At 47.1% G+C, this 27,442-nt stretch overlaps 1 protein-coding gene across 2 annotated transcripts in view; it reads right to left on the reverse strand.

Annotated features, from left to right (window-relative positions):
• The window catches only part of LOC116359544 (NT-3 growth factor receptor), a 120,767-nt gene that overhangs the window by 51,604 nt on the left and 41,721 nt on the right, over positions 1-27,442 (reverse strand). For both annotated transcript variants that reach the window (XM_031812304.1, XM_031812303.1), the window contains exons 4-9: positions 26,185-26,253; positions 18,728-18,882; positions 15,228-15,373; positions 12,955-13,096; positions 9,738-9,847; positions 9,229-9,430 (exon numbers count right to left, since the gene is read on the reverse strand). In XM_031812304.1, the coding sequence (XP_031668164.1) occupies positions 9,229-9,430; positions 9,738-9,847; positions 12,955-13,096; positions 15,228-15,373; positions 18,728-18,882; positions 26,185-26,253 (824 nt within the window). The remainder of the gene's footprint in view (positions 1-9,228; positions 9,431-9,737; positions 9,848-12,954; positions 13,097-15,227; positions 15,374-18,727; positions 18,883-26,184; positions 26,254-27,442) is intronic.

Raw genomic sequence — 27,442 nt, forward strand, 5'->3', positions numbered from 1 at the left:
ACAGGCTGGAGTCTTTAAATCCCATTTCACATAAAACAGTTTCCTTATCAGAAGATATTTTACACTGGAGGTTATCTATATAAAAGAACAGAGGACATGAACAGGACAAGCTGGAGCAAAGTGAACACACACACACAGACTCACACCACACACACACACGGACTCACACAGACTCACACCACACACACACACCACACACACACACACACGGACTCACACACCACACACTCACACACACTCACACACAGACTCACACAACCATGAAATGGAGTCTCTGTCGGCTGCTGTCGGATACAATTTGAAGGATGAGAGGAGGCTGAAGATCAGAGAGGAATTGGGGGTTTCTGTGTGTCTGTGTGTCTGTGTGTCTGTGTGTGTGTGTCTGTGTCTGTGTGTCTGTGTGTCTGTGTGTCTGTGTGTCTGTGTGTCTGAGTGTGTTGAATTAGCAGTCCCTTTTCTCAGCCCGTAATAACTATAAGCAGCCTGTAACAACTATACGCAGGTCCTTCCCTTCCTTCAACCCTCCTTCCCTCCAAACCTCCCTTCAACCCTCCCTCTCTCCCTACAACCCCCCTTCCCTCCCTTCAACCATTCAAGCCTCCCTTCAACACTCCTTCCCTCCCTTTAACCCTCCTTCCCTCCCTCCAACCCTCCCTTCAATCCTCCAACCCACCCTTCAACCCTCCTTCCCTCGCTCCAACCCACCCTTCAACCCTCCTTCCCTCGCTCCAACCCACCCTTCAACCCTCCTTCCCTCACCCCAACCCGCCCTTCAACCCTCCCTTCAACCCTCCTTCCCTCTCTTCATCCCTCCCTCCCTCCAACCTTCTCTTCAAAGCTCCTTTCCTCCCTCCAACCCTCCCCTCCCTCCCTCCAACCCTCCCTTCAACATTCCTTTCCCCCTTCCAGCCTCCCTTCAACCCTCCTTCCTTCCCTCCCTCCAACCCTCCCTTCAACCCTCCTTCCCTCTCTTCATCCCTCCCTCCCTCCAACCCTCCCTTCAACCCTCTCTTCATCCCTCCCTCCCTCCAACCCTCCCTTCAACCCTCTCTTCATCCCTCCCTCCCTCCAACCCTTCCTTCAACCCTCCTTCCCTCTCTTCATCCCTCCCTCCAACCCTCCAACCCTCCTTCCCTCTCTTCATCCCTCCCTCCCTCCCTTCAACACTCCTACCCTCCCTCCAACCTACCCTTCAACCCTCCTTCCCTCCCTTCAACCCTCCTTCCCTCCCTTCAACCCTCCTTCCCTCTCTTCATCCCTCCCTCCCTCCCTTCAACCCTCCTTCCCTCTCTTCATCCCTCCCTCCCTCCAACCCTCCCTTCAACCCTCCTTCCCTCTCTTCATCCCTCCCTCCCTCCCTCCAACCCTCCCTTCAACCCTCCTTCCCTCTCTTCATCCCTCCCTCCCTCCAACCCTCCAACCCTCCTTCCCTCTCTTCATCCCTCCCTCCCTTCAACCCTCCTTCCCTCCCTTCAACCCTCCCTTCAACACTCCTACCCTCCCTCCAACCTACCCTTCAACCCTCCTTCCCGCCCTTCAACCCTCCTTCCCTCCCTTCAACCCTGCCTTCAAACCTCCTTCCCTCTCTTCATCCCTCCCTCCCTCCAACCCTCCCTTCAACCCTCCTTCCCTCTCTTCATCCCTCCCTCCCTCCAACCCTCCCTTCAACCCTCCTTCCCTCTCTTCACCCCTCCCTCCCTCCAACCCTCCCTTCAACCCTCCTTCCCTCTCTTCATCCCTCCCTCCCTCCAACCCTCCCTTCAACCCTCCAACCCTCCCTTCAACCCTCCTTCCCTCTCTTCATCCCTCCCTCCCTCCAACCCTCCAACCCTCCTTCCCTCTCTTCAACCCTCCCTCCCTTCAACCCTCCCTCCCTCCAACCCTCTCTTCATCCCTCCCTCCCTCCAACCCTCCCCTCAAACCTCCTTCCCTCTCTTCAACCTTTCCTCCCTTCAAACCTCCCTCCCTCTCTTCATCCCCCCTTCACTCCTCCCTCCCTTCAACCCTCCTGCCCTCTCTCCCTTCATCCCTCCCTTCAGCCCCCCTCCCTTCATCACTCCCGTCATCCCTTCCTCCCTCCCTTCATCCCCCCTCCCTTCATCCCTTCCCCCCTCCCTTCATCCCACCCACCCTCCCTTCATCCAGGGTAACTCCAATCATACAATCCAAGGTAACTCCAATCATACAATCCAGGGTTATTCCATCATACAATCCAGGGTTATTCCATCATACAATCCAGGGTTATTCCATCATACAATCCAGGGTTATTCCATCATACAATCCAAGGTTATTCCATCATACAATCCAGGGTTATTCCATCATACAATCCAGGGTTATTCCATCATACAATCCAGGGTTATTCCAATCATACAATCCAGGGTTATTCCAATCATACAATCCAGGGTTATTCCAATCATACAATCCAGGGTTATTCCAATCATACAATCCAGGGTTATTCCATCATACAATCCAGGGTTATTCCATCATACAATCCAGGGTTATTCCATCATACAATCCAGGGTTATTCCAATCATACAATCCAGGGTTATTCCAATCATACAATCCAGGGTTATTCCATCATACAATCCAGGGTTACGGTGACGTCCACTTAATATAAACTAGGGTTGATATCATGCCATCGACTCCATTCCAGACATTATTATGAGCCCTCCTCTCTCCCTGTTAGAACAGCTAGATCACCGTTCCATCGACTCCATTCCAGACATTATTATGAGCCCTCCTCCCTCCCTGTTAGAACAGCTAGATCACCGTTCCATCGACTCCATTCCAGACATTATTATGAGCTCTCCTCCCTCCCTGTTAGAACAGCTAGATCCCCGTTCCATCGACTCCATTCCAGACATTATTATGAGCCCTCCTCCCTCCCTGTTAGAACAGCTAGATCCCTGTTCCATCGAATCCATTCCAGACATTATTATGAGCCCTCCTCCCTCCCTGTTAGAACAGCTAGATCCCCGTTCCATCGACTCCATTCCAGACATTATTATGAGCTCTCCTCCCTCCCTGTTAGAACAGCTAGATCCCCGTTCCATCGACTCCATTCCAGACATTATTATGAGCCCTCCTCCCTCCCTGTTAGAACAGCTAGATCACCGTTCCATTGACTCCATTCCAGACATTATTATGAGCCCTCCTCCCTCCCTGTTAGAACAGCTAGATCCCTGTTCCATCGACTCCATTCCAGACATTATTATGAGCTCTCCCTGCCTGTTAGAACAGCTAGATCCCCGTTCCATCGACTCTGTTCCAGACATTATTATGAGCCCTCCTCCCTGCCTGTTAGAACAGCTAGATCCCCGTTCCATCGACTCCGTTCCAGACATTATTATGAGCCCTCCTCCCTGCCTGTTAGAACAGCTAGATCACCGTTCCATCGACTCCGTTCCAGACATTATTATGAGCCCTCCTCCCTCCCTGTTAGAACAGCTAGATCCCCGTTCCATCGACTCCATTCCAGACATTATTATGAGCCCTCCTCCCTGTTAGAACAGCTAGATCCCCGTTCCATCGACTCCATTCCAGACATTATTATGAGCCCTCCTCCCTCCCTGTTAGAACAGCTAGATCCCCGTTCCATCGACTCCATTCCAGACATTATTATGAGCCCTCCTCCCTCCCTGTTAGAACAGCTAGATCCCCGTTCCATCGACTCCATTCCAGACATTATTATGAGCCCTCCTCCCTGCCTGTTAGAACAGCTAGATCCCCGTTCCATCGACTCCATTCCAGACATTATTATGAGCTCTCCTCCCTGTTAGAACAGCTAGATCCCCGTTCCATCGACTCCATTCCAGACATTATTATGAGCCCTCCTCCCTCCCTGTTAGAACAGCTAGATCCCCGTTCCATCGACTCCATTCCAGACATTATTATGAGCCCTCCTCTCTCCCTGTTAGAACAGCTAGATCCCCGTTCCATTGACTCCATTCCAGACATTATTATGAGCTCTCCTCATTGTTAAAAAAGCTAGATCCCCGTTCCATTGACTCCATTCCAGACATTATTATGAGCCCTCCTCCCTGCCTGTTAGAACAGCTAGATCCCCGTTCCATCGACTCCATTCCAGACATTATTATGAGCTCTCCTCCCTGTTAGAACAGCTAGATCCCCGTTCCATCGACTCCATTCCAGACATTATTATGAGCTCTCCTCCCTCCCTGTTAGAACAGCTAGATCCCCGTTCCATCGACTCCATTCCAGACATTATTATGAGCCCTCCTCCCTCCCTGTTAGAACAGCTAGATCCCCGTTCCATCGACTCCATTCCAGACATTATTATGAGCTCTCCTCATTGTTAGAACAGCTAGATCCCTGTTCCATCGACTCCATTCCAGACATTATTATGAGCCCTCCTCCCTCCCTGTTAGAACAGCTAGATCCCTGTTCCATCGACTCCATTCCAGACATTATTATGAGCTCTCCTCATTGTTAGAACAGCTAGATCCCTGTTCCATTGACTCCATTCCAGACATTATTATGAGCCCTCCTCCCTGTTAGAACAGCTAGATCCCTGTTCCATCGACTCCATTCCAGACATTATTATGAGCCCTCCTCCCTGCCTGTTAGAACAGCTAGATCCCCGTTCCATCGACTCCATTCCAGACATTATTATGAGCCCTCCTCCCTACCTGTTAGAACAGCTAGATCCCTGTTCCATCGACTCCATTCCAGACATTATTATGAGCCCTCCTCCCTCCCTGTTAGAACAGCTAGATCCCCGTTCCATCGACTCCATTCCAGACATTATTATGAGCCCTCCTCCCTCCCTGTTAGAACAGCTAGATCCCCGTTCCATTGACTCCATTCCAGACATTATTATGAGCCCTCCTCCCTGTTAGAACAGCTAGATCCCTGTTCCATCGACTCCATTCCAGACATTATTATGAGCCCTCCTCCCTGCCTGTTAGAACAGCTAGATCCCCGTTCCATCGACTCCATTCCAGACATTATTATGAGCCCTCCTCCCTACCTGTTAGAACAGCTAGATCCCTGTTCCATCGACTCCATTCCAGACATTATTATGAGCCCTCCTCCCTCCCTGTTAGAACAGCTAGATCCCCGTTCCATCGACTCCATTCCAGACATTATTATGAGCTCTCCTCCCTGTTAGAACAGCTAGATCCCCGTTCCATTGACTCCATTCCAGACATTATTATGAGCCCTCCTCCCTACCTGTTAGAACAGCTAGATCCCCGTTCCATCGACTCCATTCCAGACATTATTATGAGCCCTCCTCCCTCCCTGTTAGAACAGCTAGATCCCCGTTCCATCGACTCCATTCCAGACATTATTATGAGCCCTCCTCCCTCCCTGTTAGAACAGCTAGATCCCCGTTCCATCGACTCCATTCCAGACATTATTATGAGCCATCCTCCCTCCCTGTTAGAACAGCTAGATCCCCGTTCCATTGACTCCATTCCAGACATTATTATGAGCCCTCCTCCCTCCCTGTTAGAACAGCTAGATCCCCGTTCCATCGACTCCGTTCCAGACATTATTATGAGCCCTCCTCCCTGCCTGTTAGAACAGCTAGATCCCCGTTCCATCGACTCCATTCCAGACATTATTATGAGCCCTCCTCCCTACCTGTTAGAACAGCTAGATCCCCGTTCCATCGACTCCATTCCAGACATTATTATGAGCTCTCCTCACTGTTAGAACAGCTAGATCCCTGTTCCATCGACTCCATTCCAGACATTATTATGAGCCCTCCTCCCTGTTAGAACAGCTAGATCCCCGTTCCATTGACTCCATTCCAGACATTATTATGAGCTCTCCTCCCTGTTAGAACAGCTAGATCCCCGTTCCATTGACTCCATTCCAGACATTATTATGAGCCCTCCTCCCTACCTGTTAGAACAGCTAGATCCCCGTTCCATCGACTCCATTCCAGACATTATTATGAGCCCTCCTCCCTCCCTGTTAGAACAGCTAGATCCCCGTTCCATCGACTCCATTCCAGACATTATTATGAGCCCTCCTCCCTCCCTGTTAGAACAGCTAGATCCCCGTTCCATCGACTCCATTCCAGACATTATTATGAGCCATCCTCCCTCCCTGTTAGAACAGCTAGATCCCCGTTCCATTGACTCCATTCCAGACATTATTATGAGCCCTCCTCCCTCCCTGTTAGAACAGCTAGATCCCCGTTCCATCGACTCCGTTCCAGACATTATTATGAGCCCTCCTCCCTGCCTGTTAGAACAGCTAGATCCCCGTTCCATCGACTCCATTCCAGACATTATTATGAGCCCTCCTCCCTCCCTGTTAGAACAGCTAGATCCCCGTTCCATCGACTCCATTCCAGACATTATTATGAGCCCTCCTCCCTACCTGTTAGAACAGCTAGATCCCCGTTCCATCGACTCCATTCCAGACATTATTATGAGCCCTCCTCCCTCCCTGTTAGAACAGCTAGATCCCCGTTCCATCGACTCCATTCCAGACATTATTATGAGCTCTCCTCCCTGTTAGAACAGCTAGATCCCCGTTCCATTGACTCCATTCCAGACATTATTATGAGCCCTCCTCCCTGTTAGAACAGCTAGATCCCCGTTCCATTGACTCCATTCCAGACATTATTATGAGCTCTCCTCCCTGTTAGAACAGCTAGATCCCCGTTCCATCGACTCCATTCCAGACATTATTATGAGCCCTCCTCCCTCCCTGTTAGAACAGCTAGATCCCCGTTCCATCGACTCCATTCCAGACATTATTATGAGCTCTCCTCACTGTCAGAACAATTAGATCCCCGTTCCAGTGACCCCCATTACGTACACCTGGCAACCATCCTTACGTACACCTGGCAACCATCATTATGCACACCTGGCAACCCTCATTACGCACACCTGGCAACCATCATTACGTACACCTGGTAACCATCATTACGTACACCTGGAAACCCTCATTATGTCACCTGGCAAGCCTCATTATGCACACCTGGAAACCCTCATTATGCACACCTGGCAACCCTCATTATGTCACCTGGCAACCCTCATTATGCACACCTGGCAACCCTCATTTACGCACACCTGGCAACCATCATTACGTACACCTGGAAACCCTCATTATGTCACCTGGCAAGCCTCATTATGCACACCTGGAAACCCTCATTATGCACACCTGGAAACCCTCATTATGCACACCTGGCAACCCTCATTATGTCACCTGGCAACCCTCATTATGCACACCTGGCAACCCTCATTATGTCACCTGGCAACCCTCATTATACACACCTGGAAACCCTTATTATGCATACCTGGCAACCCTCATTATGTGACCTGGCAACCATCATTATGCACACCTGGCAACCCTCATTATGTCACCTGGCAACACTAATTATGCCCCCCTGGCAACCCTCATTATGCACACTCATTATGCACACCTGGCAACCCTCATTATACATCATGGAAACCCGCTTCATCACTATCTTGATTACTCCCCTTTTATCTAGCTCTCTGTAGCCTCACTCATCAGGTAGTATTGGTTCTGTTCTCTTGTCCAGACGCATCTCTTGTTTTGTATCTCTCCATGTTCATTATTATTAAACTCACAAACTGCACCTGCTTCCTGACTCCTGCTTCCTGCTTCCTGACTCCTGCTTCCTGCTTCCTGACTCCTGCATCCTGACTCCTGCTTCCTGACTCCTGCTTCCTGACTCCTGCTTCCTGACTCCTGCTTCCTGACTCCTGCTTCCTGACTCCTGCTTCCTGCTTCCTGACTCCTGCTTCCTGACTCCTGCTTCCTGACTCCTGCTTCCTGACTCCTGCTTCCTGACTCCTGCTTCCTGACTCCTGCTTCCTGACACCTGCTTCCTGACTCCTGCTTCCTGACTGCTGCTTCCTGACTGCTGCTTCCTGACTCCTGATTCCTGACTCCTGCTTCCTGACTCCTGACACCTGCTTCCTGACAACCTGCTTCCTGACTCCTTCTTCCTGCCTCCTGCTTCCTGCTTCCTGACTCCTGCTTCCTGACTCCTGCTTCCTGACACCTGCTTCCTGACTCCTGACACCTGCTTCCTGACAACCTGCTTCCTGACTCCCTGCGTCTCCATTACAAGCTGTCTCAAAACAGAGCAGCGTGCCGTAACTCCATGATACAGAACTAACATTAACAACATAACAACATAAACATGGGCTCAGACTGTCTTCTACCACTAGAGAAGCTCTGAGTGATGTGAATCATCCCAATGGGGTCAGACTGTCTTCTACCACTAGAGAATCTCTGAGTGATGTGAATCATCCCAATGGGGTCAGACTGTCTTCTACCACTAGAGAATCTCTGAGTGATGTGAATCATCCCAATGGGGTCAGACTGTCTTCTACCACTAGAGAAGCTCTGAGTGATGTGAATAATCCCAATGGGGTCAGACTGTCTTCTACCATTAGAGAATCTCTGAGTGATGTGAATCATCCCAATGGGGTCAGACTGTCTTCTACCACTAGAGAATCTCTGAGTGATGTGAATAATCCCAATGGGGTCAGACTGTCTTCTACCACTAGAGAATCTCTGAGTGATGTGAATAATCCCAATGGGGTCAGACTGTCTTCTACCATTAGAGAATCTCTGAGTGATGTGAATCATCCCAATGGGGTCAGACTGTCTTCTACCATTATAGAATATCTGAGTGATGTGAATAATCCCAATGGGGTCAGACTGTCTTCTACCACTAGAGAATCACTGAGTGATGTGAATCATCCCAATGGGGTCAGACTGTCTTCTACCATTAGAGAATCTCTGAGTGATGTGAATAATCCCAATGGGGTCAGACTGTCTTCTACCACTAGAGAATCTCTGAGTGATGTGAATAATCCCAATGGGGTCAGACTGTCTTCTACCATTAGAGAATCTCTGAGTGATGTGAATCATCCCAATGGGGTCAGACTGTCTTCTACCATTATAGAATATCTGAGTGATGTGAATAATCCCAATGGGGTCAGACTGTCTTCTACCACTAGAGAATCACTGAGTGATGTGAATCATCCCAATGGGGTCAGACTGTCTTCTACCACTAGAGAATCTCTGAGGGATATGAATCATCCCAATGGGGTCAGACTGTCTTCTACCACTAGAGAATCTCTGAGGGATATGAATCATCCAAATGAGCTTTTATAGCTAAATCTGCTGCAATGCATCCTTTCTCACTGTTCTGAGACCTATAGCTTTTGCTGTACGATGTGTCCCTGTCTAAGAAAATGTTGTGGTTACCGTCAGGGTCAGGGTCAAAGGGCGGAGCCGTGAGGAAGTGTCCGTAGACCGTCTTGGTGACGGTCCCCAGGGAGTTGGAGGCCTGCAGCGTGTAGTTTCCGTTATCGTAGTGTGTTGGGTTGAGAAGAGTCAGACATCCCTCCAGATAGTCCCGGTAGAAATCCATCTCTGTCCTGATGTACTCACTCTGCAGGATCTCTCTCTGTGTACAATCATGATTAGAATACGGTTTCATTTTTTTTGTCCTTTTCAAAAGACCCAGACTCTTGACATCAGTGGTTCTGAATCCTGATTCTGGGGGACCCCCAAGGGGTGGCTGTTTTGGGTTTTCCCCCAGCATTAGTCGCCTGATTGATATAACTAACTCAGCATCAAGCCGTTTATTGTTTCAGTTAGCTGTGTAGTTCTGGGGTAAAAACTAAAACCTGCACCTCTTGTGGTCTTTAAGACCAGAATATGTACATGCTGCTTTACATATTAGAAATGAATAAAAAGGAATAAAATCACACCTGTTGGTGGTACCATCGCAGCGTCGGGTAGGGATAGCCTCTCACTGTGAACTCTATGCAGGTGTCATGGCGACGCTCAGGCTCGGACAGTTTCAGGATGACTGGTGGAACTGGAAGGGGAGCAGAGGAAACTGTGAAGGTTTTGGCACAGCATGGCTTGGACAGTTTCAGGATGACTGGTGGAACTGGAAGGGGAGCAGAGGAAACTGTGAAGGTTTTGGCACAGCATGGCTCGGACAGTTTCAGGATGACCGGTGGAACTGTAAGGGGAAACTGAGGACAGAGGAAACTGTGACCATTTTGACACACAATGGTGTCTTCTAACTTTAATTAATGGTTGGCCAATTCCACAAGCTAGATTTCACAATGCAAAACATTAATGATTTAAACACTGGGATGATTAAACACTGATATGATTAAAACACTGTTATGATTAAACACTGATATGATTAAACCACTTAATAAAGACTAGTAGCTAGTTAGCTGGCTAGAGGACCGCTAGCAGTGGCTAATAAAGACTAGTAGCTAGGTAGCTGGCTAGAGGACAGCTAGCCATGGCTAATAAAGACTAGTAGCTAGTTAGCTGGCTAGAGGACAGCTAGCCATGGCTAATAAAGACTAGTAGCTAGTTAGCTGGCTAGAGGACAGCGAGCCGTGGCTAATAAAGACTAGTAGGTAGTTAGCTGGCTAGAGGACAGCGAGCCGTGGCTAATAAAGACTAGTAGCTAGTTAGCTGGCTAAAGGACAGCTAGCCGTGGCTAATAAAGACTAGTAGCTAGTTAGCTGGTTAGAGGACAGCGAGCCGTGGCTAATAAAGACTAGTAGCTTGTTAGCTGGCTAGAGGACAGCGAGCCGTGGCTAATAAAGACTAGTAGCTAGTTAGCTGGCTAGCTCCTGATGGAAGTTCCAGTTATAAGGAATAGAAATAGCAGATCCGTACCACATTAGGTGAGGCGGGTTGCAGGAAAATATATTCAGTTCGTAGACAGAAAGTGAGATTAAAATGGATACCGGCTATTTACACGGGATAAGACAAAGACAGATACACACGTCCTACTGCACCGCCATCTTGGATCCCAGGTGGGACAGGTGGGACAACCACATATCACATGATAGCTAGGTGGACAACCACACGGGGCGGCAGCGTAGACTAGTGGTAGGAGCGTTGGACTAGGAAACGGAAGGTTGCGAGTTCAAACCCCCGAGCTGACAAGGTACATATCTGTCGTTCTGCCCCTGAACAGGCAGTTAACCCATTGTTCCCAGGCCGTCATTGAAAATAAGAATGTGTTCTTAACTGACTTGCCTAGTAAAATAAAGGTTAAAAAAATAAATAAAAAAATAAAAAAATATATCACATGATAGCTAGGTGGACAACCACATATCACATGATAGCTAGGTGGACAACCACATATCACATGATAGCTAGGTGGACAACCACATATCACATGATAGCTAGGTGGACAACCACATATCACATGATAGCTAGGTGGACAACCACATATCACATGATAGCTAGGTGGACAACCACATATCACATGATAGCTAGGTGGACAACCACATATCACATGATAGCTAGGTGGACAACCACATATCACATGATAGCTAGGTGGACAACCACATATCACATGATAGCTAGGTGGACAACCACATATCACATGATAGCTAGGTGGACAACCACATATCACATGATAGCTAGGTGGACAACCACATATCACATGATAGCTAGGTGGACAACCACATATCACATGATAGCTAGGGGGACAACCACATATCACATGATAGCTAGGTAGGACCGCCACATATCACATATATGGCATAAGTAGTGCACTATAAGGGGAATATGGAGTCATTGGTTCCTGGTCATTAGTAGTGCATTATATAGGGAATATGGAGACATTGGGATGAATACCATACTGTATATAACCTCCAATGGTTATCATTCCTAACAAGTTCTCTGCTATGCTGTTCGCATGCACACACACCCGTGGATTGAAACCTACACTGTACAGTTGGGAATGATAACCATTGGACACACACACACACACACACACACACCAGTGGTTTGAAACCTACACTGTACAGTTGGGAATGATAACCATTGGACACACACACACACCCGTGGATTGAAACCTACACTGTACAGTTGGGAATGATAACCATTGGACACACACACACCCGTGGATTGAAACCTACACTGTACAGTTGGGAATGATAACCATTGGACACACACACACACCCGTGGATTGAAACCTACACTGTACAGTTGGGAATGATAACCATTGGACACACACACACACACGTGGATTGAAACCTACACTGTACAGTTGGGAATGATAACCATTGGACACACACACACACCCGTGGATTGAAACCTACACTGTACAGTTGGGAATGATAACCATTGGACACACACACACCCGTGGATTGAAACCTACACTGTACAGTTGGGAATGATAACCATTGGACACACACACACCCGTGGATTGAAACCTACACTGTACAGTTGGGAATGATAACCATTGGACACACACACACACACACACACACACACACACACACACCCGTGGATTGAAACCTACACTGTACAGTTGGGAATGATAACCATTGGACACACACACACACACACACACACACACACACACACCCGTGGATTGAAACCTACACTGTACAGTTGGGAATGATAACCATTGGACACACACACACACACACACACACACACACACACACACGTGGATTGAAACCTACACTGTACAGTTGGGAATGATAACCATTGGACACACACACACACACATGGATTGAAACCTACACTGTACAGTTGGGAATGATAACCATTGGACACACACACACACACACACACACACACACACACACACACCCGTGGATTGAAACCTACACTGTACAGTTGGGAATGATAACCATTGGACAGACACACACACACACACACACACACACACACATGGATTGAAACCTACACTGTACAGTTGGGAATGATAACCATTGGACACACACACACACCAGTGGTTTGAAACCTACACTGTACAGTTGGGAATGATAACCATTGGACACACACACACACGTGGATTGAAACCTACACTGTACAGATGGGAATGATAACCATTGGACACACACACACACGTGGATTGAAACCTACACTGTACAGTTGGGAATGATAACCATTGGACACACACACACACACCAGTGGTTTGAAACCTACACTGTACAGCCAGCTGGATGGAAGCGTTGGTCATTCCCACTAGGTTCTCTGCTATGCAGGTGAGCAGGAAGCCGTTGTCGTCTCGACTTACGTTGACTAGCGTCAGGTTAATAGAATGGATGTTGGGCCAGTAGACATTAGACTAGAGAGAAAAAGAGGAGAGGAGAAGAGAAGAGAAGAGAAGAGGAGAGGAGAGAACAAGGCATTAGACTACCATACACATTCGTCTCTACCTCTCTACCTCTCTGTCTCTCTACCTCTCTGTCTCTCTACCTCTCTACCTCTCTACCTCTCAGTCTCTCTACCTCTCTACCTCTCTGTCTCTCTACCCCTCTACCTCTCTGTCTCTCTGTCTCTCTGTCTCTCTGTCTCTCTACCTCTCTACCTCTCTACCTCTCTGTCTCTCTACATCTCTGTCTCTCTACCTCTCTATACCTCTCTACCTCTCTACCTCTCTACCTCTGAATGCTCGGCTATGAAAACCCAACTGACATTTACTCCTGAGGTGCTGAGCTGTTGCAGCCTCTATAATGACTATTTGACCCTCCTGGTCATCTTAAACATCTTGAAGAACAATCTGGTCTTGATGGCCATGTACTCTTATAATCTCCACCCAGCACACCCAGAAGAGGACTGGCCACCCCTCAGAGCCTGGTTCCTCTCTAGGTTTCTTCCTAGGTTCCTACCTTTCTGGGGAGTTTTTCCTAACCACCATGCTTTTACATTGCGTGCTGATTGGGAGATTAATGCTGGGTTTCTGTATAAACACGTTGTGGCATATGCTGATGTGAAGATAAATACAAATACAATTGATTGACTGAGGAGAGGAAAGGAGATGAGGGGAGAACACAACATTAGACTACAGTACAGGTTAGACTGGAGAACTAGAGGAGATGAATAGGGTTGGTGGACATTAGACTACAGTTCAGGTTAGACTGGAAAACTAGAGGAGATGAATAGGGTTGGTGGATATTAGACTACAGTACACGTTAGTCTGGAGAACTAGAGGAGATGAATAGGGTTGGTGGACATTAGACTACAGTACAGGTTAGACTAGAGACCTAGAGGAGAGGAATAGGGTTGGTGGACATTAGACTACAGTACAGGTTAGACTGGAGAACTAGAGGAGATGAATAGGGTTGGTGGACATTAGACTACAGTACACGTTAGACTGGAGAACTAGAGGAGATGAATAGGGTTGGTGGACATTAGACTACAGTACAGGTTAGACTGGAGAACTAGAGGAGATGAATAGGGTTGGTGGACATTAGACTACAGTACAGGTTAGACTGGAGAACTAGAGGAGATTAATAGGGTTGGTGGACATTAGTCTGGAGAACTAGAGGAGATGAATAGGGTTGGTGGACATTAGACTACAGTACACGTTAGTCTGGAGAACTAGAGGAGATGAATAGGGTTGGTGGACATTAGACTACAGTACACGTTAGTCTGGAGAACTAGAGGAGATGAATAGGGTTGGTGGACATTAGACTACAGTACACATTAGTCTAGAGAACTAGAGGAGATGAATAGGGTTGGTGGACATTAGTCTGGAGAACAAGAAGAGATGAATAGGGTTGGTGGACATTAGTCTGGAGAACTAGAGGAGATGAAAAGGGTTGGTGGACATTAGACTACAGTACATGTTAGACTGGAGAACTAGAGGAGATGAATAGGGTTGGTGGACATTAGACTACAGTACACGTTAGACTGGAGAACTAGAGGAGATGAATAGGGTTGGTGGACATTAGACTACAGTACACGTTAGACTGGAGAACTAGAGGACAGGAGATTAGATTATTAAGGTGACCTGTGTGTGTGCCTGGTTACATGTGTGCATCCATCTGTCCGTGCCTGTGTCTGTATGCCTCACCAGGTGTGTGTATGCCTCACCAGGTGTGTGTATGTCTCACCAGGTGTGTGTATGTCTCACCAGGTGTGTGCATGTCTCACCAGGTGTATGTATGTCTCACCAGGTATATGTATGTCTCACGAGGTGTCTGTATGTCTCACCAGGTGTCTGTATGTCTCACCAGGTGTGTGTATGTCTCACCAGGTGTGTGTATGTCTCACCAGGTGTGTGTATGTCTCACCAGGTGTATGTATGTCTCACCAGGTGTGTGTATGTCTCACCAGGTGTGTGTAGGTCTCAGCAGGTGTGTGTAGGTCTCACCAGGTGTGTGTAGGTCTCACCAGGTGTGTGTATGCCTCACCAGGTGTGTGTATGTCTCACCAGGTGTGTGTATGTCTCACCAGGTGTGTGTATGTCTCACCAGGTGTGTGTTGATGGAGTGTAGTCCAGCGACGGTCCAGTCGACTTCGGGGAGGGGAGCTCCTGACCCATTACAGCTGACCGTTACATTATCACCCTCTATCATCATCAGGTTACTGTTGTGGCTTACATTGATCTCTGGTACGTCTGGAGGAGTAGGAGACAGAGAAAGAAAGAGGAGAGAAAGACAGAGAGAGACAGAGAGAGAGAGAGAGACAGAGTGAGAGAGAGAGACAGAGTGAAAGAGAAAGACAGAGAGAGAGAGAGAGAGAGAGAGAGAGAGAGAGAGAGAGAGAGAGAGAGAGAGAGAGAGAGAGAGAGACAGAGAGAGAGAGAGAGATTGAGAGAGAGAGAGAGAGACAGACAGAGACAGAGAAACATTTCCTCATGTGTGCTACCTATATCCCCCCACTAGAATCCCCATACTTTAACAATCACAGATTCTCCATCCTGGAGGGGGAGATCAACCATTTCCAGGCCCATGGACGTGTGGTGACCTAAATGCCAGAAGTGGACAAGAACCTGACACCCTCAGCAGACAGGGGGACAAACACCTGCCTGGAGGTGACAGCTTTCCCTCCCCCATATGCCCCCCTAGACACAACTTAACCAACAAAAATGGGTCACAACTCCTGCATCTCTGTTCGACGCTGGGTATGTACATAGTCAATGGGAGGCTTCGAGGGGACGCCTATGGTAGTTACACCTATAGCTCATTCCTTTGCAGTAGTACTGTAGACCAGTTTATCACTGACCTCAACCCAGAGTCTCTCAGAGCGTTCACAGTCAGCCCATGGACACCCCTATCAGACCACAGCAAAATCACATCTACTTGAAAAGAACAACACTGAATCATGAGGCGCCAAAGGAACTGCATGATATTAAGAAATATCATAGATGGAAGGAAAGTAGAAACCTGCCAAAATACAATTAGGCAACAACAAATTCAATCCCTTTTAGATAATTTCCTGGACAAAACATTCCACTGTAATAGTGAAGGTGCAAACTTGGCAGTAGAAAACCTAAACAGTATATTTTACCTCTCAGCTTCCCTATCAAATCTAAACATTTCAAACAGACAATCTAAAATTAACAACAATGACAAATGGTTTGATGAAGAATGCAAACACCTGAGAAACCTATCCAACCAAAAACAGAGACCCAGAAAACCTGAGTCTACTTCTTCGCTATGGTGAATCACTAAAACAATACAGAAATACACTAGGGAACAGCACCTCAGAAATCAGCTCAATGTAATGAAGAAACCAGAGAATCTAACATCAACCTCAATCAATCATCAATCAGCTCAATGTAATGGAAGAAACCAGAGAATCTAACATCAACCTCAATCAATCATCAATCAGCTCAATGTAATGGAAGAAACCAGAGAATCTAACATCAACCTCAATCAATCATCAATCAGCTCAATGTAATGGAAGAAACCAGAGAATCTAACATCAACCTCAATCAATCATCAATCAGCTCAATGTAATGGAAGAAACCAGAGAATCTAACATCAACCTCAATCAATCATCAATCAGCTCAATGTAATGGAAGAAACCAGAGAATCTGGCGAGGGCACTAGAACAGTCTGCAGCACCCGGCCTCACCCTCTTCAACATACATGTCAACGAACTGGCGAGGGGACTAGAACAGTCTGCAGCACCCGGCCTCACCCTCTTCAACATACATATCAACAACCTGACGAGGGCACTAGAACAGTCTGCAACACCCGGCATCACCCTCTTCAACATACATATCAACAACCTGACGAGGGCACTAGAACAGTCTGCAACACCCGGCATCACCCTACTAGAATCTGAAGTCAAATGTCTACTGTTTGCTGATGATCTGCTGCTTCTGTCCGCAACCAAGGAGGACCTACAGCAGCACCTAGATCTGTCCGCAACCAAGGAGGGCCTACAGCAGCACCTAGATCTGTCCCCAACCAAGGAGGGCCTACAGCAGCACCTAGATCTGTCCCCAACCAAGGAGGGCCTACAGCAGCACCTAGATCTGTCCCCAACCAAGGAGGGCCTACAGCAGCACCTAGATCTGTCCCCAACCAAGGAGGGCCTACAGCAGCACCTAGATCTTATGCACAGATTCTGTCAGACCTGGGCCCTGACAGTAAATCTCGGTGAGACCAAAATACTGGTGTTCCAAAAAAGATCCAGTTGCTAGGACCACAAATACCAATTCCATCTAGACACTGTTGCCCTAGAGCACAGAAAAAAACTACACATACATTGGCCTAAACATCAGCGCCACAGGTAAATTCCACAAAACTGTGAACAATCTGAGAGACAAGGCAAGAAGGACCTTCTACACCATCAAAAGGAACATAACATTAGACATCCCAAATAGGATCTGGCTAAAAATACTTGACTCAGTTCTAGAACCCATTGTCTTTATGGTTGTGAGGTCTGGGGTCCGCTCACCAACCAAGACTTCACATAATGGAACAAACACAAAATAATGCATGCAGAGCAGAATTAGGTCGATACCCACTAATTATCAAAATCCATAAAAGATCCATTAAACACTCAAATGTAATGGAAGTGATTCCCAAACCTACCATATCAAAGCCATTACCTACAAAGATATTAACCTGGAGAAGATTTCCCTAAGGATGCTGGTCCTGGGGCTCAGTTCACAAACACAAACAGACCCCACAGAGACCCAGGACAACAACACAGTTAGACCCAACCAAAATCATGAGAAAACAAAAAGATAATTACTTAACACATTGGAAAGAATTAACAAAAAAACTGATCAAACTAGAATGCTATTTGGCCCTAAACAGAGAGCACACAGTGGCAGAATACCTGACCACTGTGACTGAACCAAACTTAAGGAAAGCTTTGACTATGTACAGACTCAGTGAGCATAGCCTTGCTATTGAGAAAGGCTATGAGCACACTGCCCACAAAATGAGGTGGAAACAAAGCTGTTAAATGTATGACCATATTAGAGACAATTATTGCTGTCAGATTACACAGACCCACAAAGAATTTGTAAAAAAAATCTGAAAGAGAGAGAGCAGCACATCACTGTGTGGTTTCGTGACACCTCTGAATGTCCTTGAGTGGCCAGAGCCTTGAAACCGATGGAACATCTCTGGAGAGACCTGAAAATAGCTGTGCAGCGACGCTCCCCATCCAACCTGACAGAGCTTGAGAGGAACTGCAGAGAGGAATGGGAGAAACTCCCCAAATACAGGTGTGCCAAGCTTGTAGCGTCATACCCAAGAAGACTCGAGGCTGTAATCGCTGGTGCTTCAACAAATACTTTTGTAAATGTGATATTTCATATTTTTGGTTTTTTTTTGTGCAAAAAGTCGAGGGGTCTGAATACTTTCCGAATGCACTTTATTTATGTGTGTGTGTCTGTGTGCGTGTGTGAGCGTGCATGTGTGTGTGTGCATGTGTGTGTGTGTCTGTGTGCGTGTGTGAGTGTGCATGTGTGTGTGTGCACACGTGTGTGTGTGTGTGTCCTTACCACATAAGGTAATGTACATGTTTTGCAATCGTATCTTAAAGGCCCCGTTTCTGCAGAACAGCATCTGGGTGTGAAGCCCCGCCTCTCCTCTCTGCTGCCAAAGCTGGATCCAACGCACGTCGCAACCACAGTCAAACACCACACCGTCCAGCCTCCTGTAAACAACAACACACCACAACCACAGTCAAACACCACACCGTCCAGCCTCCTGTAAACAACAACACACCACAACCACAGTCAAACACCACACCGTCCATCCTCCAACGCTCTAACCACTAGGCTACCCTGCCGCCCCATCTAAACCAAAGGACTGCAGTCTTTACTGTCTAATTCTCTGTCATCTAAACCAAGGTCTATCAAAGGACTGCAGTCTATACTGTCTAATTCTCTGTCATCTAAACCAAGGCCTATCAAAAGGACTGCAGTCTATACTGTCTAATTCTCTGTCATCTAACCCAAGGTCTATCAAAGGACTGTAGTCTTTACTGTCTAATTCTCTGTCATCTAAACCAAGGTCTATCAAAGGACTGTAGTCTTTACTGTCTAATTCGATGTCATCTAAACCAAGGTCTATCAAAGGACTGCAGTCTATACTGTCTAATTCTCTGTCATCTAAACCAAGGTCTATCAAAGGACTGCAGTCTATACTGTCTAATTCTCTGTCATCTAAACCAAGGCCTATCAAAGGACTGCAGTCTATACTGTCTAATTCTCTGTCATCTAAACCAAGGTCTATCAAAGGACTGCAGTCTATACTGTCTAATTCTCTGTCATCTAAACCAAGGCCTATCAAAAGGACTGCAGTCTTTACTGTCTAATTCTCTGTCATCTAAACCAAGGCCTATCAAAAGGACTGCAGTCTTTACTGTCTAATTCTCTGTCATCTAAACCAAGGTCTATCAAAGGACTGCAGGTTTGATCAGACTATTCCAGTCAGGAGAAAATCCACTCACAGAGAAGCACCAATGTTTGAATATGTGAAGCTCTAAATTTCAATAGAGGAGGCCAGGATTACAGAGGAAGCTATGAGCTTCAATAGAGGAGGCCAGGATTACAGAGGAAGCTATGAGCTTCAATAGAGGAAGCCAGGATTACAGAGGAAGCTATGAGCTTCAATAGAGGAGGCCAGGATTACAGAGGAAGCTATGAGCTTCAATAGAGGAGGCCAGGATTACAGAGGAAGCTATGAGCTTCAATAGAGGAGGCCAGGATTACAGAGGAAGCTATGAGCTTCAATAGAGGAGGCCAGGATTACAGAGGAAGCTATGAGCTTCAATAGAGGAGGCCAGGATTACAGAGGAAGCTATGAGCTTCAATAGAGGAGGCCAGGATTACAGAGGAAGCTATGAGCTTCAATAGAGGAGGCCAGGATTACAGAGGAAGCTATGAGCTTCAATAGAGGAGGCCAGGATTACAGAGGAAGCTATGAGCTTCAATAGAGGAAGCCAGGATTACAGAGGAAGCTATGAGCTTCAATAGAGGAGGCCAGGATTACAGAGGAAGCTATGAGCTTCAATAGAGGAAGCCAGGATTACAGAGGAAGCTATGAGCTTCAATAGAGGAAGCCAGGATTACAGAGGAAGCTATGAGCTTCAATAGAGGAGGCCAGGATTACAGAGGAAGCTATGAGCTTCAATAGAGGAGGCCAGGATTACAGAGGAAGCTATGAGCTTCAATAGAGGAGGCCAGGATTACAGAGGAAGCTATGAGCTTCAATAGAGGAGGCCAGGATTACAGAGGAAGCTATGAGCTTCAATAGAGGAGGCCAGGATTACAGAGGAAGCTATGAGCTTCAATAGAGGAAGCCAGGATTACAGAGGAAGCTATGAGCTTCAATAGAGGAAGCCAGGATTACAGAGGAAGCTATGAGCTTCAATAGAGGAAGCCAGGATTACAGAGGAAGCTATGAGCTTCAATAGAGGAGGCCAGGATTACAGAGGAAGCTATGAGCTTCAATAGAGGAGGCCAGGATTACAGAGGAAGCTATGAGCTTCAATAGAGAAGGCCAGGATTACAGAGGAAGCTATGAGCTTCAATAGAGGAGGCCAGGATTACAGAGGAAGCTATGAGCTTCAATAGAGGAGGCCAGGATTACAGAGGAAGCTATGAGCTTCAATAGAGGAGGCCAGGATTACAGAGGAAGCTATGAGCTTCAATAGAGGAGGCCAGGATTACAGAGGAAGCTATGAGCTTCAATAGAGGAAGCCAGGATTACAGAGGAAGCTATGAGCTTCAATAGAGGAGGCCAGGATTACAGAGGAAGCTATGAGCTTCAATAGAGGAGGCCAGGATTACAGAGGAAGCTATGAGCTTCAATAGAGGAGGCCAGGATTACAGAGGAAGCTATGAGCTTCAATAGAGGAGGCCAGGATTACAGAGGAAGCTATGAGCTTCAATAGAGGAGGCCAGGATTACAGAGGAAGCTATGAGCTTCAATAGAGGAGGCCAGGATTACAGAGGAAGCTATGAGCTTCAATAGAGAATGCCAGAATTAAAGAGGAAGATGCTTTCACAAACATAGACACACAGATGCAGACACATAGATGCAGGACTGCAGTCTATACTGTCTAATTCTCTGTCATCTAAACCAAGGTCTATCAAAGGACTGTAGTCTTTACTGTCTAATTCTCTGTCATCTAAACCAAGGCCTATCAAAAGGACTGCAGTCTATAGTGTCTAATTCTCTGTCATCTAACCCAAGGTCTATCAAAGGACTGTAGTCTTTACTGTCTAATTCTCTGTCATCTAAACCAAGGTCTATCAAAGGACTGCAGTCTATACTGTCTAATTCTCAGACAGACAGACAGCTTCTAGCAGATGGAGTTACAGTAGCTGCTGAAGAATGAAAATGTGGGCTGAAGTGACCCAGCCTTCCTCAAATGGTCTCCCATCATATCCCCCTCAGAGAAACTACAGCAGATCGACCATTTATCATGTATAACCCACCACTGTAATACATTAGGGCTGCTTCCCAAGAGAAGGGTTAGGCTGGCTGTGCAGCAGTTCTGGAAGGCCAAGCTGGCTACTGTAGCTCCACTGCAGGGCCCAGAGAGACAAAAACACCATCTGTTTCCTCTGTTTCCTCTGTATCCCAAGCAGTGAAGCATAATATGGAGTCAGACTACATTGTTCAGCATCACATCATTGTTCAGCATCACGTTGGGCCTCTTTCACTAGAATGACAAAAGATCAGGGTACTGAATTGCTGAGAAAAATTGTCAAACAAAGATAATCTGTAATGTTTTTTTCCAATTTGACTGGGTTTGATAATTATCTGCTGAGTAAACATGTACCTGTATTAAACATGGCGGAATGTGTCCCACATTCCAAAATACCTGGTCTCAGGGATGGAAATCCCTTGGGTCTCCTCAGAGTTAGGTACAGCAGCTTTTAGTTTGTCTGTACCCCATCTATGGAACAATCTAAAGAGTTCCCTCCAACAGGATGTACTGCTGCCTCTCAGGCAGTTCAACATGTTGATTGGGAACCTCTTTGAAGAGGAATGGGATGAGGCGGGGCAGGAGAGGAAACAGGGAGGGAGACCTTCCCTGAGATGAGGAGGAGGAGGAGAGGAAACAGGGAGGCAGACCTTCCCTGAGATGAGGAGGAGAGGAAACAGGGAGGGAGACCTTCCCTGAGATGAGGAGGAGAGGAGAGGAAACAGGGAGGGAGACCTTCCCTGAGATGAGGAGGAGGAGGAGAGGAAACAGGGAGGTAGACCTTCCCTGAGATGAGGAGGAGAGGAAACATGGAGGCAGACCTTCCCTGAGATGAGGAAGGGGAGGAAACAGGGTGGCAGACCTTCCCTGAGATGAGGAGGGGGAGGAGAGGAAACAGGGAGGCAGACCTTCCCTGAGATGAGGAGGAGAGGAGAGGAAACAGGGAGGGAGACCTTCCCTGAGATGAGGAGGAGGAGGAGAGGAAACAGGGAGGCAGACCTTCCCTGGGATGAGGAGGAGAGGAAACATGGAGGCAGACCTTCCCTGAGATGAGGAAGGGGAGGGAACAGGGTGGCAGACCTTCCCTGAGATGAGGAGGGGGAGGAGAAGAAACAGGGAGGCAGACCTTCCCTGAGATGAGGAAGGGGAGGAAACAGGGTGGCAGACCTTCCCTGAGATGAGGAGGGGGAGGAGAGGAAACAGGGAGGCAGACCTTCCCTGAGATGAGGAGGGAGAGGAGAGGAAACAGGGAGGCAGACCTTCCCTGAGATGAGGGGGGGGACTGTAATATTCTACTGGCGGTGCTGAAAGAGCATCAGACTGGACCAGACTGGACCGGACTGTAATATTCTACTAGTGGTGCTGAAAGAGCATCAGACTGGACTACACTGGACCAGACTGGACCAGACTGGAATATTCTACTGGTGGTGCTGAAAGAGCATCAGACTGGACCAGACTGTAATATTCTACTGGCGGTGCTGAAGGAGCATCACTGGACCAGACTGTAATATTCTACTGGTGGTGCTGAAGGAGCATCAGACTGGACCAGACTGGACCAGACTGTAATATTCTACTGGTGGTGCTGAAAGAGCATCAGACTGGACCAGACTGGACAAGACTGTAATATTCTACTGGTGGTGCTGAAGGAGCATCAGACTTGACCAGACAGTAATATTCTACTGGCGGTGCTGAAAGAGCATCAGCCTGGACCAGACTGTAATATTATACTAGTGGTGTAGAAAGATCATCAGACTGGACCAGACTGGACCGGACTGTAATATTCTACTAGTGGTGAAGAATGAGCATCTGACTGGACCAGACTGGACCGGACTGTAATATTCTACTAGTGGTGCTGAAAGAGCATCAGACTGGTCCAGACTGGACCGGACTGTAATATTCTACTGGTGGTGCTGAAAGAGCATCAGACTGGACCAGACTGTAATATTCAACTGGTGGTGCTGAAAGAGCATCAGACTGGACCAGACTGTAATATTCTACTGGTGGTGCTGAAGGAGCATCAGACTGGACCAGACTGGACCAGACTGTAATATTCTACTGGTGGTGCTGAAGGAGCATCAGACTGGACCGGACTGTAATATTCTACTGGTGGTGCAGAAAAAGCATCAGACTGGACCATGCTGTAATATTCTACTTGTGGTGCTGAAGGAGCATCAGACTGGACCAGACTGGACCAGACTGTAATATTCTACTGGCGGTGCTGAAAGAGCATCAGACTGGACTAGACTGGACCGGACTGTAATATTCTACTAGTGGTGCAGAAAGAGCATCAGACTGGACCAGACTGTAATATTCTACTGGCGGTGCTGAAGGAGCATCAGACTGGACCAGACTGGACCAGACTGTAATATTATACTGGTGGTGCTGAAAGAGCATCAGACTGGACTACACTGGACAAGACTGGACCAGACTGTAATATTCTACTGGCGGTGCTGAAAGAGCATCAGACTGGACCAGACTGGACCAGACTGGAATATTCTACTGGTGGTGCTGAAAGAGCATCAGACTGGACCAGACTGTAATATTCTACTGGCGGTGCTGAAGGAGCATCACTGGACCAGACTGTAATATTCTACTGGTGGTGCTGAAAGAGCATCAGACTGGACCAGAGTGGACCAGACTGTAATAATCTACTGGTGGTGCTGAAAGAGCATCAGACTGGACCAGACTGGACCAGACTGTAATATTCTACTGGTGGTGCTGAAAGAGCATCAGACTGGACCAGACTGGACAAGACTGTAATATTCTACTGGTGGTGCTGAAGGAGCATCAGACTTGACCAGACAGTAATATTCTACTGGCGGTGCTGAAAGAGCATCAGCCTGGACCAGACTGTAATATTATACTAGTGGTGTAGAAAGATCATCAGACTGGACCAGACTGGACCGGACTGTAATATTCTACTAGTGGTGAAGAATGAGCATCTGACTGGACCAGACTGGACCGGACTGTAATATTCTACTAGTGGTGCTGAAAGAGCATCAGACTGGTCCAGACTGGACCGGACTGTAATATTCTACTGGTGGTGCTGAAAGAGCATCAGACTGGACCAGACTGTAATATTCAACTGGTGGTGCTGAAAGAGCATCAGACTGGACCAGACTGTAATATTCTACTGGTGGTGCTGAAGGAGCATCAGACTGGACCAGACTTGACCAAACTGTAATATTCTACTAGTGGTGCAGAAAGAGCATCAGACTGGACCAGACTGGACCAGACTGTAATATTCTACTGGTGGTGCTGAAGGAGCATCAGACTGGACCGGACTGTAATATTCTACTGGTGGTGCAGAAAAAGCATCAGACTGGACCATGCTGTAATATTCTACTTGTGGTGCTGAAGGAGCATCAGACTGGACCAGACTGGACCAGACTGTAATATTCTACTAGTGGTGCTGAAGGAGAATCAGACTGAACCAGACTGTAATATTCTACTGGTGGTGCTGAAAGAGCATCAGACTGGACCAGACTGTAATATTCTACTGGTGGTGCTGAAGGAGCATCAGACTGGACCAGACTGGACCAGACTGTAATATTCTACTGGTGGTGCTGAAAGAGCATCAGACTGGACCAGACTGTAATATTCTACTGGTGGTGCTGAAGGAGCATCAGACTGGACCAGACTGTAATATTCTACTGGCGGTTCTGAAAGAGCATCAGACTGGACTAGACTGGACCGGACTGTAATATTCTACTAGTGTTGCAGAAAGAGCATCAGACTGGACCAGACTGGACCGGACTGTAATATTCTACTCGTGGTGCTGAAAGAGCATCAGACTGGACCAGACTGTAATATTCTACTGGTGGTGCTGAAAGAGCATCAGACTGGACCAGACTGTAATATTCTACTGGTGGTGCTGAAAGAGCATCAGACTGGACCAGACTGTAATATTCTACTGGTGGTGCAGAAAGAGCATCAGACTGGACCAGACTGTATTATTCTACTGGTGGTGCTGAAGGAGCATCAGACTGGACCAGACTGGACCAGACTGTAATATTCTACTAGTGGTGCAGAAAGAGCATCAGACTGGACCAGACTGTAATATTCTACTGGTGGTGCTGAGGGAGCATCAGACTGGACCAGACTGTAATATTCTACTGGTGGTGCTGAAGGAGCATCAGACTGGACCAGACTGGACCAGACTGTAATATTCTACTAGTGGTGCTGAAGGAGCATCAGATTGGGCCTGACTTTTACTGCAATATTCATAACTAACAGGAGAATGAGGTCAGACTGCCTCTAACTCTCTCTGCAGTGTCTTAATTATGCTGGATAACTGAATTCCGGATCACAGTGCCATGACACCGCCTCTATGTCCCAAAGGACACCCTATTCCCTATGTAGTGCACTACTTTAGACCAGAGCCCTATGGGACTATATATAGAACAAGATGCTGTTTGAGACTCACACAGACAATGCGTCGTGTTTTACGCGGTTGTTTTGCTGTATGCAGGTTCTGAAACACACACACACTTTAGCTTGAATGAGAATGTAACTTACAGCTCGGAAAGTTGCAGGTTCTGGAACAGTTGCCAGGACAAGGTGGTTAGAGGGTTCTTGGATAGGTTTCTAGAGAGAGAGAGAGAGAGAGAGAGAGAGAGAGAGAGAGAGAGAGAGAGAGAGAGGCAGAGAGAGAGAAAGAGAGAGAGAGAGAGAGAGAGAGAGAGAGAGAGAGAGAGAGAGAGAGAGAGAGAGAGAGAGAGAGAGAGAGAGAGCGAGAGAAAGACAGAGGAGAGAGAGAGAGAGAGGCAGAGAGAGAGAGGGAGAGAGAGAGAGACAGAGGAGAGAGTGAGAGTGAGAGAGACAGAGGAGAGAGTGAGAGAGAGAGACAGACAGAGGAGATAGTGAGATTGAGAGAGAGAGAGATGTTTTTACAAAAATATAGATTCAGAGTTAGATAAACTTTGTGATTTTTCTGGATGTTGCACCAGAATAGTTTTTCTCTCTCTCACCCATCTCCACACAAAACACAATAATGACATAGTGAAAACATTTATTGAAAATCTTTGCAAATTTATTGAAAAAGAAAAATAAATATTTTATTTACCTATAGTACCAGTCAAAGGTTCGGACACGCCTTCTCATTCAAAGGTTTTTCTTTATTTTTACTATTTTCTACATTGTAGAACAATAGTGAATATATCAAAACTATGAAATAACACATATGGAATCATGTCGTAACCAAAAATGTGTTATACAAATCAAAAATATTTTAGATTTTAGATTCTTCAAAGTAGCCACCCTTTGCCTTGATGACAGCTTTGCATTATCTTGGCATTCTCTCAATCAGCTTCACCTGGAATACTTTTTGAATGAGTTCCCACATATACTGAGCACTTGTTGGCTGCTTTTCCTTCACTCTGCGGTCCAACTCATCTGAAACTATCTCAATTGGGTTGAGGTCGGGTGATTGTGGAGGCAAGGTCATCTGATGCAGCACTCCATCACTCTCCTTATTGGTGAAATATCCCTTACACAGCCTGGAGGTGTGTTGGGTCATTGTCCTGTTTAAAAACAAATGATTGTCCCACTAAGCACAAACCTTATGGGATGGCGTATTGCTGCTGAATGCTGTGTTACCCGTGCTGGTTAAGTGTGCCTTTGAAATGTAACAGTGTCACCAGTGAAGCACACCCACATCATCACATCTCCTCCTCCATGCTTCACTGTGGGAACCTCACATGATGAGATCGTCCTTTCACCTACTCTGCATCTCACAAAGACACGGCGGTTGGAGAAAAAAAATCTCAAATTTGGA

This window comes from Oncorhynchus kisutch, unplaced genomic scaffold (assembly GCF_002021735.2).
Source record: "Oncorhynchus kisutch isolate 150728-3 unplaced genomic scaffold, Okis_V2 Okis03b-Okis08b_hom, whole genome shotgun sequence".
Lineage (NCBI taxonomy): Eukaryota > Metazoa > Chordata > Actinopteri > Salmoniformes > Salmonidae > Oncorhynchus > Oncorhynchus kisutch.